Here is a 14,386-nt window from a genome sequence, read left to right as displayed (position 1 = left end):
GGGCCAGTGTGGATGATCAGTTCTCCCCCTGGCTTGAGAAACTCGCAAGGTGAAGAGGTGAAGATGTCTCTCACTTTTGCACCGGGGAAAGAGACGCACTTCACGTTCTTGCTGCGGGAGAGATGTCTTCCGTCGATGTGTTTTATCATGGAATCACCGACCACAACTACATCTCGTTTGTTGCGGATCACACTATGTCGGTGGCGGTATCCCTCTATCTGCTCATGGGTATGGTGGTGAAGTAGAAGTAGATCTAGGCCTAGTAGGTGTTGACGGCGAAGCTTCTGTTATTGTTTCTTGAACAGCAAGAACTTCGAAGCGGTTAGATGTCGGCACCGTAATTATCTCCACTAGACCTATGTCTTGATTTCCGTCGTTTCCGGGCAGATCCTCAATATCAATATTAAGGATAGTGTCGTCAGTGTCGTCTACGATGCACTCTTCTACAAAGATAGTGTTAGTCGTGGCGTCGCGATCTTCTGCCTTCGTTTCTAGGCGTTTGAGTCTTCCGTCAATGCTTTTCACGATGGCCAATATTTCCAGGAGAACGTGATTGCCCGGTTGTTCTGCAGTGTCTTCTTCTAGTCTCTTCATCAGTATTTCGTGCTGCGGTCTCAGGATCCAAGGCTCTTTTGAGACGAGCGGTTAGTGTTGCCTTTACGCCACTTTTGTCAAGACCTCTCTTTTGAAGCTCGCTACGAAGTTCTTTCACACGAAGATGTTGAATATCAACAGAGCAAGTTGCCTCTCCAACACTTTGCGATCGACTTTGACAGTTCTGGATAGTACCTCTATTCAGCCTGCTAAATAAGGGTATCGCAGGAAACATTAAGAATTGTAAAATCTTCCTGTTTGGTAACCTGATTATTCATGTGAATATTATGAATAGTTATGAATATAGCGGCCGGTACAAAAGTGTTTCCCTTTATTTATGAGCGTACTATCGGACATAATTTCGACACGGGCTGTTTCTACATGAGAATTACGTGATGAAAAGCAAACATTATCACAGCTACACCCATTATTGTTGCACTATGTGTTTGCATATCGCCTTTTAGTGTAATTTCAGTATGGAAATATTATAAAAGAGATACAACATAGAATAAACCACGTCGCTTTCCAGATGGTATTCCGATTAAATGTAATTTCAAATTTTCGGGGGGCTGCAACCCCTCTCCACCTTCCATGCCTTATACCCACACATAGCTGTTTTAGCACAAACTGGTGATAAAGTCAGCTACAAGCTGTTTATTCATAGAGCTAGGAGATTTTGTTTAGGTATTAGGATCTAATATATACTATAGCTGAATTTGATCACCATGTTCATAGAGGGCTACAGCAACAGTTGCTCACGTGAGAATATGAGAAGCTGTTCACAAACGTAGCTAGCAGATTGTTTTTAATAAAGATACCTTTTTACATAATTTAAACAGTTAACCGAAGCTGTTCATTCACCTGGAGTAACAGAAGAGGTCGTTCACATCATTACGTCTAGCATGAAATGTTTACATCACGGAGAAACAATAAAGTAACAACACTATTTCATTAAAATAGCAATAGGCCTTCATTAGCAGACGCTATTTGGATTCAGCAAACCCAATTAGTACGTAAAGTGATATGAAACGGGATCCTAAGAAGCTGATTTCATGTCACCAATAAACATCACGATAAATAAAATTATACGATCACTCCAATCTCTCGAAAGTAATATATTGAAGATAATTCAATATGTGTGCTAGTTGTCGATTTATGTTAATGAACCTTTACCCCTGGCTTTATCGGACCCAATGAATCGTCTACAGAACCATAAGGAACTCTAGTTATATTCAGCGGTGATATAGAACCGACCCCTAACTGTTTATGTTGCATTATGGGAGATGAGATGAATACCAAACGCATTCATCTCGCGTGTTTGTGCACTTTTTTGAGCAGACGATGAAAAAATAACATCACCTGTACTTTCCATTATGAAACCTGAAAGATTACATTCAAGCTCTAGCTCTATCTGTCTGACTCCTGTGTGGTTTGTCATGTTTTACCAAAGAATATATTCTATCGCTATTCATCTGTTTCGGTTATTATAATTTGTGTGCTCTTGCTGTCATGTAATTTTGTCAGGAATACGACTCCTCCTTTGAATTAATATATTTTTCTTAAGCCTATCAATCTTCGACAAGTTAACCTCAATGAATAAGAGAACATCGATTTAGATCTATGCACATTTCCGGGATCGCCTTCTCGGCTGAGAAATCATATTGAACGCCATTTCAGAATGCTGAATTTTATTGTAAGAGTACGTGCATGACTTTAGACAAATGGGTTTTTCTAGCTAATACCTACGAATATTCAAAAGACATTTAAGATATCTTATTCCCCGATTAATTACACCATAGTATTTCATTTTATGGATATAACTTTCACGCTGTAATTATGTGCATGACAATTGGAATACGATGATTTGAATAATTTCAGTTTTGCCCATGCAATCTCATGGACAATAAAATACACATTATCAATATAAAAAAATGGAATAATTCAATGTCCATAAATTAATATTGTGCACATGCAGGTCGTCAAAAAATCATGTGTTCAATGTTATAGTTTAACCTGTTGTAAAGCTCTACTGTTTAACTAATCCCCAATCACATCTGTCTGTGAATATTCAATAATGCTGGACTTAGTTTTGTATGGCTGCCATGGCAAATAGATGAGATTGATATAGACGGGTAGATTTCAAAGCAATCCATCAAACATTATGTATGTTTATGACCTTGTCAGTGACCTTGTAGGTTTCACTGCATTAATCTTTGAAACAAATCAATGACGTAAGTTGGTGCTGTGAAAGCCGTTGGCTTATTAATCACCGTCAATAAAGCTTATGAACACTCTCAATAATTCTCCATATGTGACATGAATATTGTATGATTCTCAATGTTAGAGCGGCAATGAGAGCGGCCTACGACTGTTTCTAATCAAGGGGTTCAAATGCATGAATCAGACTGGGGGTATGGGTTGTACTTTAGGTGTATCATTAAACTGCTCTATCCGTATAATGATATGTTTTTCATACCATCATTTTCATAACGTGAAAAACACATGGACTTTAAACCAATTGTTTTCTATTTATATGTTTGTTTGTTTTTAACGTGAGCAATAATTCGTCGCTGTTTTCACGAAGTGAATTGCATTCACTTTGCGTGACGATTTTCACTACCGTCACTTCGTGAAAACGAATTGTTTTGCGCGCCTTCCTACAAGATAATATCGATTTATTAATTTTTTTCGGTTCTAGTGACATAAAGTGACATGTAACATTTGATATGAATTTCTATTTATATACCACACGTAAATAAGTCAAAACTGGAGGCTAGGAATTCGGTAATGACTGCTGGGCAGTGTATAGCGGAAAATATTGACCGGGTATGGTACAAAGCAGGCAGTCATGTGAACAATGGTTACATGCATGCAGTGAGACATGCGCAATGCTCTTAGACGGTATTTTCACTTTATTTCACTCTACACATGAATGCACTTTGAGCGGTATATTGTGTTAACATTTCTCTTTTTAAGAATTGACAGAGGGAATGCGGTATATGAAACAAATATTTACTGCTTATTTTCGGGTAACGGTTATACTATAGCTCCTCGGTGATCTCTAAACTGTACTATGCCCCTCGACTTCGTTTCGAGGTGGCATACATGTAGTACAGTCTCGAGCTCACCTTGGTCAATAGTTTTGACCATGTCCCTCAAAGCAGTTAATATTTGTATAATATATCGTAAATAATATTAATTAGTGATTTCTGAATTTAAAAAATCATTCTGTTTTCTTACCTTGTCTCCTGTTGGTTCTAAGACGTTTAACAATCTATGAAGATGCTCAACTCGGACAAGTGCTCTTCGAGTACTCGGTAGACTAGCGATGGTAAGCAGTGCTCGAGCAGATAGAATCCTAGCTTGCCGTACAGGATCAGCACTGTTAGTCTTGGGTTTATCAGTAGTGATGTGTGGACTGTCTAGATTGTCATCGTCAGATTGGGATATCCGAATCCCAGGAATGGATGTAGTTGGGAATCCTTTAGCTTTACAGTCAGTCTTCTCCCGAGGTTTGGTGGGATGTATGTGTAGTTTGGTGTTGGCTACAGGCGTGGTGGGTGCAATGCCTACGGTTTGGATGCATTCTAAGAGTAGATTAATATCTAACGAAGAAAGCAATCGTAGCGCAGCTTGAACGATGGGTTGGTTGGAATCATCCCGGTGTCCATGTGATGTATAAGACGTCCTATGGCTGAAGACACCTCGTCTACTACCTGGACCAGCTCTAGGGGTCATGTTTATCTCAGTCTCTGGTACATGACGACAGATCACTGATTTGAGTTGAGCGATACGGTCATCACGTGCAACCACCTGGTTAAGAGTAGTCAACACTGCTGACAAGGAAGTCGTCTGGAATGTAGAAAGATTGTCCTTGTCAACTGCACTCTCGACCTGAAGGTATTTGGATTTTTCTGCAGACTTTGGTGAGAGCGAGTCCTGTTTAGGTCCAATACTGGATGAAGATTTCCGTCTGAAGCTGTTACGTAATGATTGCACGAAACCACCCCTCTTGGGTGATTTAGGTTCCGAGTGCTCAAGAGAAGATGGTCCGTCTTTAGCATCCTCTGCATTTTGACGTGAGAGGCCTAACCTCCTCTGTGCTGTCTGCTGATCACCCATCATTAGGAATGTCTCTAGCACTTGATTGTAGGATACTATAGATGCTAGACGTACTGAACCAGAAGCAGGAAACAGTAAGACAGCCAACTTGCACAAGCTGGCCAAATGCTCCCAGCTCTCCTCCCTCTGAGCAGCTCCATACGGCACTTCAAACAAGAGACCTTCCTCCAAGTCTTCCTTTATCAACTGTAAACAAAACAAATGATAAAACATTAATATATATCTTCTCAAGTAGACAGTGACCATTCCCTATAGGTTGATGGAAGCCCTTGAGATGTCTAATCACCTAATGCAGCACCACAACGTATCGTAATCTATTCGACATGCTAGGCCCAGGTAAATTGAAGGCTGTTTACCCTCAAATCCCACATTATGCATGCGCTAAGAAATTCCCACTGTAAATTATCAAGGAGTACGAAGATCGTAAAGTACCAATTTGTAAATGAAGGCTGGATTTCGAGTCAGAGTGAGTCGCATCATGCATCATACTAAACTTCAAGGTGAGCGAGTTCTTGATTTGGAACCTCCCCCCCCCCCCCCCCCATCCCCCTGTTTCTTACCATCCTTTCCTTTCATCATTTTCTTTTCAATTTCCACAATCAAAGTTTATCCTTGCTCGCAACGACCGTCATCACTCATTCAAGCAGTATTAGGATGTCATATTTACAACAACGGTAAATCTACAAACACACGAAATAATTTGTTTCTAAAAGATTTATTCGAGAGAAAGACCCGTAGGTCTAACAAACACCCATATTAAGTCTTTCATTTCCCTTCATGGTAAAAATTGAAATCAAATGATATTATTTTACAACGCATAACTCGACAGCCGTTGCCTTAGTTATCCTTTATTTCAATTTTAATTTTATTGTGCAATGGAAATTTGTGTTGCTCTCTTTTTCATGTACCACCAACCAAAAGTTTCCTCTCTCACACACACACACACACACACACGCACACACACATACACGAAGACTCTCTCTCTCTCTCTCTCTCTCTGTATCTCTGTCTCTCCCTCCTTATATATGTGTATCTTTATTTCTCTCTCTATCGCACATTTCACCGGTCTTAAAAGTAATATGGATGATTAGGCAGTATAAATGAAATGTAATGAGCCAGCCAAACCGATAAGAGCTAGGAGACGTAGAGAGGAGAACGAGAGGGATACAAACAGAAAGGATAGATTATAAAGAGAAATGGACGCGCACACAATCATGAGGGAGTGAATGAGATACCTCTCAAACTATTGGGAGGAATTGAGTGTAAATGGTGCATGAATGATGTTGGGTCTACATCAGGCAAGAACGACAGAGAGAGAGAGAGTGTTCGTGGATTATAGAGAAGTACTTTGCATTCAAAAGAACGTTTCCATAAACCTACTACCAATAGTCACTCCATAAACCCACTACCAATAGTCACTCCATAAACATATTACCAAAATTCATTCCATTAACCTACTACCAATAGTCACTACATAACCCTACTACCAATAGTCACTCCATTAACCTACTACCAATAGTCACTCCATAAACATACTACCAATAGTCACTCCATAAACATACTACCAATAGTCACTCCATAAACCTACTACCAATAGTCACTCCATTAACCCACTACCAATAGTCACTCCATAAACCTACTACCAATAGTCACTCCATAAACCTACTACCAATAGTCACTCCATAAACCTACTATCAATAGTCACTCCATAAACCCACTACCAATAGTCACTCCATAAACATATTACCAAAATTCATTCCATTAACCTACTACCAATAGTCACTACATAACCCTACTACCAATAGTCACTCCATAAACCTACTACCAATAGTCACTCCATAAACCTACTATCAATAGTCACTCCATTAACCTACTACCAATAATCAATCCATTCACCTACTACCAATAGTCACTCCATAAACCTAAAGATAATGCAATGTAAACAAAAAACTGCATGAATTGCATGGGTCCTTTTAATTAAAATCAGCTTCGAACTAAATGAAGGGTGAATTCCTGAAAGAAACACATAAAAGTCTATGACTACACACAAAAAAGACTCACGACTCTTCCTTTAATGATATTTTTTGTATAAAGATATCATATGAATTGAACCTGTTCTCATCATTCCAGTGAGCAATTTGATCTGAATAGCAGACATCCTGTCTACTCACTAATCAAAGCGTCAAGTCTAACTGACTGATCACGTGATGTCAATGGTGGAGTGCATGGAGTCACAGGAAGAGATCTTGGTGGAGGAGAGCACTCTGCGATTAAATAACCGTATTATTCTATTTTGAGATTTTCGTTTACCGTATCCTAAACAAAAACAATGGGCAAGACTTTTTCATTGATTCCAACAAAGTCACAGCTGATTAATTTTATATGGGAAAATGTTGATATAACAAAATATATCTATATCTATCGTTCGTCTCTGTGTGTGTGTGTCTCTCTCTCTCTCTCTCTCTCTCTCTCTCTTTCTCTTTCTATCTTGATCTCGATCTCTCTATCTCAAGCTTTGTCTCTTATCATTCACTATTTCATTTTGTGTTGGTTCCTCTCCCTTGTTCTGATCCATTCTATAAACTCATTCAGATATCGTTTGCTCCCCGAACACAGCCAACCTGACAAACGCAGTCGATCGTACTGTGTTCTCTCATGGCGGTGATAATGTGTCACCTAGCTCTTAAATCTGAGGAAGATGGGTGCAAACCCCACCCAACTACCCCATGTTCCCCCTCATTAGTACTTCCGTATTTTATCATACGATAATATTCCACGGGTGAGAAGGTTGCAGTATTTCATTTGCTTGGACTCACTGTCAACAGGAACATCTGTTCTTCTTCTTAGTCAGACTTTTAATAACATTTATTCAATTTCGCCCACCTCGATCCTCCACGGCTTGGCGTAACGACTCGAGACCGACCAAACCGGACCCAGATACTAATTTAGAGCTAGGCGATTGATTGAGCGGGCGAGTCGATCGAATGAAATGTGGCTTGGAGCTTTAAAGGGGTTCTCCCTCTTATACAGAGAATATTTGGTTTGTGTATGGTCAGGATTGTTTAGGGGTGTTAAATATAAGGGGTTGTCTGTTTATAGAGGTGTATCTGGTCGGCCGGCCGGCATACAAGGTTGATCGAGACGATGTAACACGATTAAAAACTCTTATTTTTATTTGAATATTCTATTTATATAGCTATTTGTATAAGAGTAATGTCACATGCATGTATCAAGACAAATTAAATGCTGTTCAAACCTAAAGAGCAAAAGTGTTAAAAATTGCACATTTACATAAAAATGTGTATCCAAAATGGCATTCACCAGTCCCACCTATCACACTTGTTGTTATGTATTATGCATTATGTATCAAATAAACACAGATCTCAGGTAACTACATCTAAAATAGTATCGTAAAGTCGTTATATTTGTGTTTTCATAGGTTTTAATGACGTATGAAATTTATTTCATTATTAGTAAATGGAAATGAATGTTGTTGAAGCACCCAAAATGTCGATTGCGAATATATAATGAACAAATTAAGTACGAAGGTGCACTCAGCTAAATTTATCGATTTATAATGCAATGATATGTCTTCGTTATGTCTCTTGATTAATGTTTGTTATCATATCATTTCATTCTTTCTGGATTACTCATAAAATCTGTTAGTGGTTCCACGCTCAAAAGACTATCCCTAGATTGAGATGATGTGCATAGAGCTCCTATAGCTGCATTCATAATGAGCGGGAAACAAAATGGTGTCAATATTTACTCAGATTATCATGGTCTGCTTAGCAACAAAGATACGCTGAATACAAATCAATCATTAATAACACAGGCATGACATAACTAGGAAATACTACCACCATGAACCAAAGAATATACGACGCCCTTTTAAAGGAAAGGCATATGCCCAGGGGATAGATTTCCTATATCGTTATCAATCTTGTTGCTTTGTTTTGTTTTTTCTCTTCTTTTTTTATTTTGTATACATGCATAAATTATGTCGATGTCAAGAAAACGGCTTTAAAATGGTATTTATTAAAGGAAACGTTGAGAGTAAAATCTACTTTTAAGCATCTTTCCATTTTCATTCATGTAAACAGATTTTGACTTTCATATCAATGTATGTTGTGTTTAAATTTAAAGTAAAAACTGTTACATAATTAGAATACACAAAAAAATACACCCTCCTCCTCCTCCCCCCCCCCCCCCCCCCCTCCCTCTCTCTCTCTCCCCCTCTCTTTCCCTCTCTCTCTCTTTCTTTCTCGCTATCTCCTGATCTTTCTTTAATCTCTACAACTCTCTTGCTTTCTTCATCCGTGTGTTTTCCCTCTCTCTCCAGCATACGGTTGAAACGTAGCAAAGCATATCATTAGCAATAATCTTTATCAAAATAATTGCAGGTTAACAGGATGCTCCAATTTAAAACTGTCGAAACGAAATTAAAATAAATGTGAACAGATTATTGAGGATACATACCTGTGTTAGATTGAGGATGATTTGGCTGATACTCTGACTAACTTCTTCCCCTAGACTATTAGCTAGTGTTAACAGGCGAGGTACACAGTGCGGCAGACGATTGAGGAGCATCGGAATGCATTCATTATTCACAGAAAGACGTTTGAGTGTCTCAACACTTTGCTCAGCAAGTAGTGCTTCATAACACTCATCTGAAAAAAATGAAGGAAAACAAATAGAATAGCACGTTATTCATATAAATTTGAAATATTTAGAAAGCTTTAAAATTTATTACTTTAATCAATCATTCAGTTTAGTGGCTTTGGTTTGACTCTGTATGTGATGATAATTCTGTCTGGATACAAAATAATCGTGATATTCGTCATTGGCATGACACGTAATGAAAAAGTCAACATATTTTAGGGTTAGAAATTGAAGAAAGTGATTTTCTTTAAACGAATGGATCGAAATGGATCACAGAACTGCTGTCATCGAAAAAGCTTGGTAAATGATTATTAATAATCATATCATAATAATGCTTAAGCCTTATTAAACCACAGTAGCAAGTAAAAGATATTTCTTATTTTATTAATAATAATACCCTACCACCCAAATGCCTTTAAAATGTTTTTGTTCATGGATTTTGTAGAAAGACACTGTCAAAGACATCTCAATACTACACAAATAAAACCTTACAAAGGCCTGGTTTAATGAAGGAGATATAAAAAAGAAAAAAAAAAGTCTTTCAATATTGAAACTTATTTAAGTGCGGACAAAGGAATAAATATACATCAACTGAAAGAATTTGTTTTGATGATAACATGGATAGAGGAACATTTGATATTCAGAAAAATAGTAACATGTTCAACCACATTTGAATATTAAAGACAAAACGGACCAGAATTGATGAGTAGATGACGATCCCATGTAAAAATGTAAAGATAAGGTGAAAGATTATTTTTTCAATGTAGGCCTATCAAAACATCTGAACAGATTATAATTTCATTTTTTCATCGAGGGGAAACATTACGCATGTTGCTATGTCAGACAAGCACACACCAAGATGAGAAAAGCTAGTTTTGTTACCAAGTTGGCCAATCTCTTTATCTCCATGATTCTAAAATGTCCTTGACTATACATACAATGACAAGAGCGACTGCAGTTTTTAAATATTTCCTTTCCCGATAATTTCTTTCAACAGTCTTTTTTAATCAACTTATTTACATTTCTGCATTTACTCTATCCCCTGATGTCCGATTGTTTATAACTTATTACAGGGTATTAAAAAGCGAGAACAAAATGATGTGTCTTCTCCATACATTTCTAAAGTCTATAGGTTGGTGATATAAAAACGAAAATGCACTTTAAGCCATGCTATAAACAACATATAAACGTGATTATGAGAGGAAAATGAAGTATAGGCCGAAAATTATTCCATGAAATTTCAAAACCCTTTCAACACTAAGGTATTACTTTATATGAACAAATTACGATTTTTTTTTTCCATTATAACGACTCGTAGGTGTAAACAATGTCAACCAAAGATATGTGGTATTTATTTTGAAATTAATTGCATTCAAGAAGATAGATTTCAGTGAAATGAATACAACTTTAAATTTACGTTAACGTTGTCTTAAATTTGACATAGCTGGCCTTATGAAGAAGACTTATAAAGTTCATGGTCCGTAGAAGGATGGGCGATCGTTTCAACAGGATGTTTATAAGATCCGCTTCATCAAACAGGTTTTATACCTGATAGCTGATATCATCAACAAGTATATGATTACATGTTAGCAATGGGGGGGGGGGGGAGTATACAATGTTTAATTCCTAAGTTGAAAAGGAAATTATATGAATTCATTTTTGAAACCTCAAATGGGAGAAGTGATCTTATAAGCCGCCCAAATATCGAGCTTTAAAAAATGAATTATCTACTCACTGGTTGATCCAAGACGAAAACAAAGAAGATGGTATCGGTAAAACAACTAATGGGGAGAATGGTATGATCATTGATGCATTGTAGGAGAAGCTCTAGTACCCACGTGTCAATGTGGACTAATAACCCAATGTTTGAAGAATTAATGTTGTTAAAAACCCAAATAGCTCCTTATAAACGCACATTCGGTATACTTGACGAAATATCAAAAGCCAAAAAACTTCCGACACAGCCCGTGCGCAAAATATCTTGGCAAGTCCATGCTCTAGGCTCATTTCAATTTGTATCATAGTTTTTCTTGGGCCTTCAAACGGCATGGGGAAGGCGGAGTCGTAAGCCAGCTCCAGACAATACTGAATACATGCACCATCGTGATAACATCTTTGCTTCTAACATGAATGTGAATGGTATATGTAAGGCTGTGCTGTACGTCTCATTCTGTTTCCAACATGAATAATACGTTGTGAGACTTTGTTTATACATCTCATTATTAATGATAGGTAAGGTTCATTACAAAGCAATACAAGAGTAGCTAATACAAAGGTTTTATCAAGTTTATAAAGAAAGTAATGAAGCTCTGTGTATACAGAAAAAAGACTGTAATCTTGTCGAAGTAAAGTACAAATATGTTCTTAAGTCTTTTTATTACGGAGACTTTTAACTCAAACACGAAATATCTGGAAAATGTACTTTCCGATATGATACAAGGAACAGTACGTGGATACTTTGAGAATTCGGCTGAATTTAACTTGCTGATTACATGAATTAATATATTACACCAAAACTGAATCACTGTGTCAATTCTAACTAAAAATTACAATTTGTGTATACTTTCAGGATAATGTGGGCAAGGCGATGTGAGATATATATATATTCCTGATGTCGGACAAAATCTTCTCGATGGAAATTTGTTATATTATTTTGTTTTCTTTCGTTTAGTTTTGCTACTTTTCTAAGGATCATCTGCGTCCCCTCGACGTCCTTATTGCGTCCCTCAACTTCCTTATTGCGTCCCCTCGAAGTCCTTACAGCGACCAACGGTTCTGCATCATCAAGGGACATGCTTTAGGGATCATCTGTGTCCCCTCGACGTCCTTATTGCGTCCCTCGTCGACGTCCTCATTGCGTCCTCTCGAAGTCCTTACAGCGACCAACGGTTCTGCGTCATCAAGGATCACGCTTCAAGAGCTCTCAAATGTTATCTTGAAACCTCTCAGAAGATATATCCCCATCGCGACTTTACAAAACAATGAATTTATGGCGATCGTCTGCGTCCCCTCGACGTCCTTATTGCGTTGTTAGAGTCCTTTCTCCTAACATCCATCCACAAGGAAAGAACCCAGATATTAACTCAAATGAAATCTTTGCTGCCGCTTTGGTGACGCATTGTATATCAGAATTTCTGCATTCTCCGAGGAAGAAGCTCTTCATATGGACTTTGTTCAAGCAAGACGTTGCAAAAACAATAAGAACTCCACATAAAATCGTAAAAAGCACCCAGGCAGGATCTAAAACTATCTTAACCATTTTTCTTTCTTCAAAATGACGCAAATAACCCAATATGATGATGCCCTTGTATCCCAAAATCAAAATCTAATTCGAAAGTTTTTGTGTCGGTTGGTGACCAACGTCATGTCATGTAAAACACCTATTCAACTATCATACATTTGCATGGTACATCAATTAATCACTTTTAGTCAAGGGCTAACAGTAAGATCATGATTACTTCCAACCTAAAACTCAATCGCAACCCAAATCCTAGTCCCAAAATAAAGCCCGAAGCAAACGTATAATCTATGTACGATGTGCATAAAATAGAACAAAACATACCTTCTCATCAGCACTCAGTCCCCTGTAGTATCTAAACCGTAACAAACTATACAATTATTCACGTATAGCACCAGCATCATTATCCTGTTGTTAGTAAAGTCTTTACAAAGCGAAAACAAATCCTTATCAAGGTGAAAACTGAATGACTTCTCCCTCATTACGACGGGTAAAACGAGCTCACCTCATCAATCTACTTCACTTTAACATGTTTAAGGAAAACAAATCTTACATGTTATCTAAAACGACAATTTTGCCAAAACGTGACAAAGGATGAAAGGTCAAATAGAAATCGGCTGTCTAACTAAATACACTATCCATCTATTACGAATTTATATTTCAGTTTGCACTCGACGACAGACTAAACGCAATATTGTAAGAAGCGATATTGCAACAAGCGCGGATGATCTCAGTAATTAAGAGCCAGACCGACCTAATACAACGCGGGATGTTACGATAGCCATGTCAAACTATCCTTATACAAGGGATCATGTTAGATATGGATATACTCTATCAGAGAGAGTGCGATGGAGAGGGAGAGAGAGAGAGAGATAGAGAGAGAGAGAGAGAGAGAGAGAGAGAGAGAGAGAGAGAGAGAGAGAGAAGGGACCTGCGTGATGGAATATTCCTTACCTAGCATCACGTTAACAACCTAAATGATTGTTGATGAGAGATGTGAAACCATACAACCGATACTCTTATATTAGATGAATTAAGAAACTAGTCGGGTAGGATGAACGGAGGGGGGGGGGGGGATGAGAAACCTGTGCCACATGTGTCAGCTACATAACTGTGGCTCGCATCATAGCCCTAGCCTAGCATATGATTCAATCAACGTGCGTTACACTGCTACTACCACTTCTTATTCAACTCATGTGATACGTGACGCCATCATCAGCACTGTCTCTGAATAGCTGTTATACGCAGTTCACACGTCTACATGGTGATGACACCTTCTTATCCAGCTCAATCTCCCCGCTCTCTCACTCTCTCTCTCTCTCTCTCTCTCTCTTCTCTCTCTCTCTCTAACTTTCTTAATCCCTTTCTCTCTCCTTCTCTATCTCTCCGTCCCTATCTCTTTCCATCTCCCTGTATCTCTTTCTCTCTCCTTCTCTATCTCTCCATCTCTCTCTTTCCCTCTATATTTCCCTCTCTTTCTCTCTCTCTCTCTCTCTCTCCCTCTATCTCTCTATATCTATCTCCCTCTCTCTCTCTCTCTCTCTCTCTCACTCCCCCCCCCCTCCCTTCCTCTTCTCCTCACCCCTTCCCTCTTCCCTGTCTCATTCTGAAATGAGACAGAGAGGGGCGGTCGCGTGAATAAAACATGAGTGAAGGCTCCGTCCAAAGTTTCTACTTTACTCACGTCTATGTTTCTACCTTGAAAATTATCATAAAGGCAACAAGAACATTCATCTTTTTTTGCGGGAGCGGGGGGGGGGGGGTAATTGC

General features: G+C 38.3%; 1 protein-coding gene across 1 annotated transcript in view; it reads right to left on the bottom strand.

Moving 5' to 3' along the window:
* Window positions 1-4,894, bottom strand: part of LOC592193 (1-phosphatidylinositol 4,5-bisphosphate phosphodiesterase epsilon-1) — a 72,888-nt gene extending 67,994 nt beyond the window's left edge. The window contains exon 1 of the mRNA XM_030986368.1: window positions 3,835-4,894. Coding sequence (XP_030842228.1) covers window positions 3,835-4,719 — 885 coding nt within the window. The 5' untranslated portion in view covers window positions 4,720-4,894. The remainder of the gene's footprint in view (window positions 1-3,834) is intronic.
* Window positions 4,895-14,386: the final 9,492 nt, after the last annotated feature.

This window comes from Strongylocentrotus purpuratus, unplaced genomic scaffold (assembly GCF_000002235.5).
Source record: "Strongylocentrotus purpuratus isolate Spur 01 unplaced genomic scaffold, Spur_5.0 spur5_scaffold_15, whole genome shotgun sequence".
Classification (NCBI taxonomy): Eukaryota; Metazoa; Echinodermata; class Echinoidea; order Camarodonta; family Strongylocentrotidae; genus Strongylocentrotus; species Strongylocentrotus purpuratus.
Note: the sequence above shows the minus strand (reverse complement) of the source record. Positions and strands in the feature narration are given on the sequence as shown.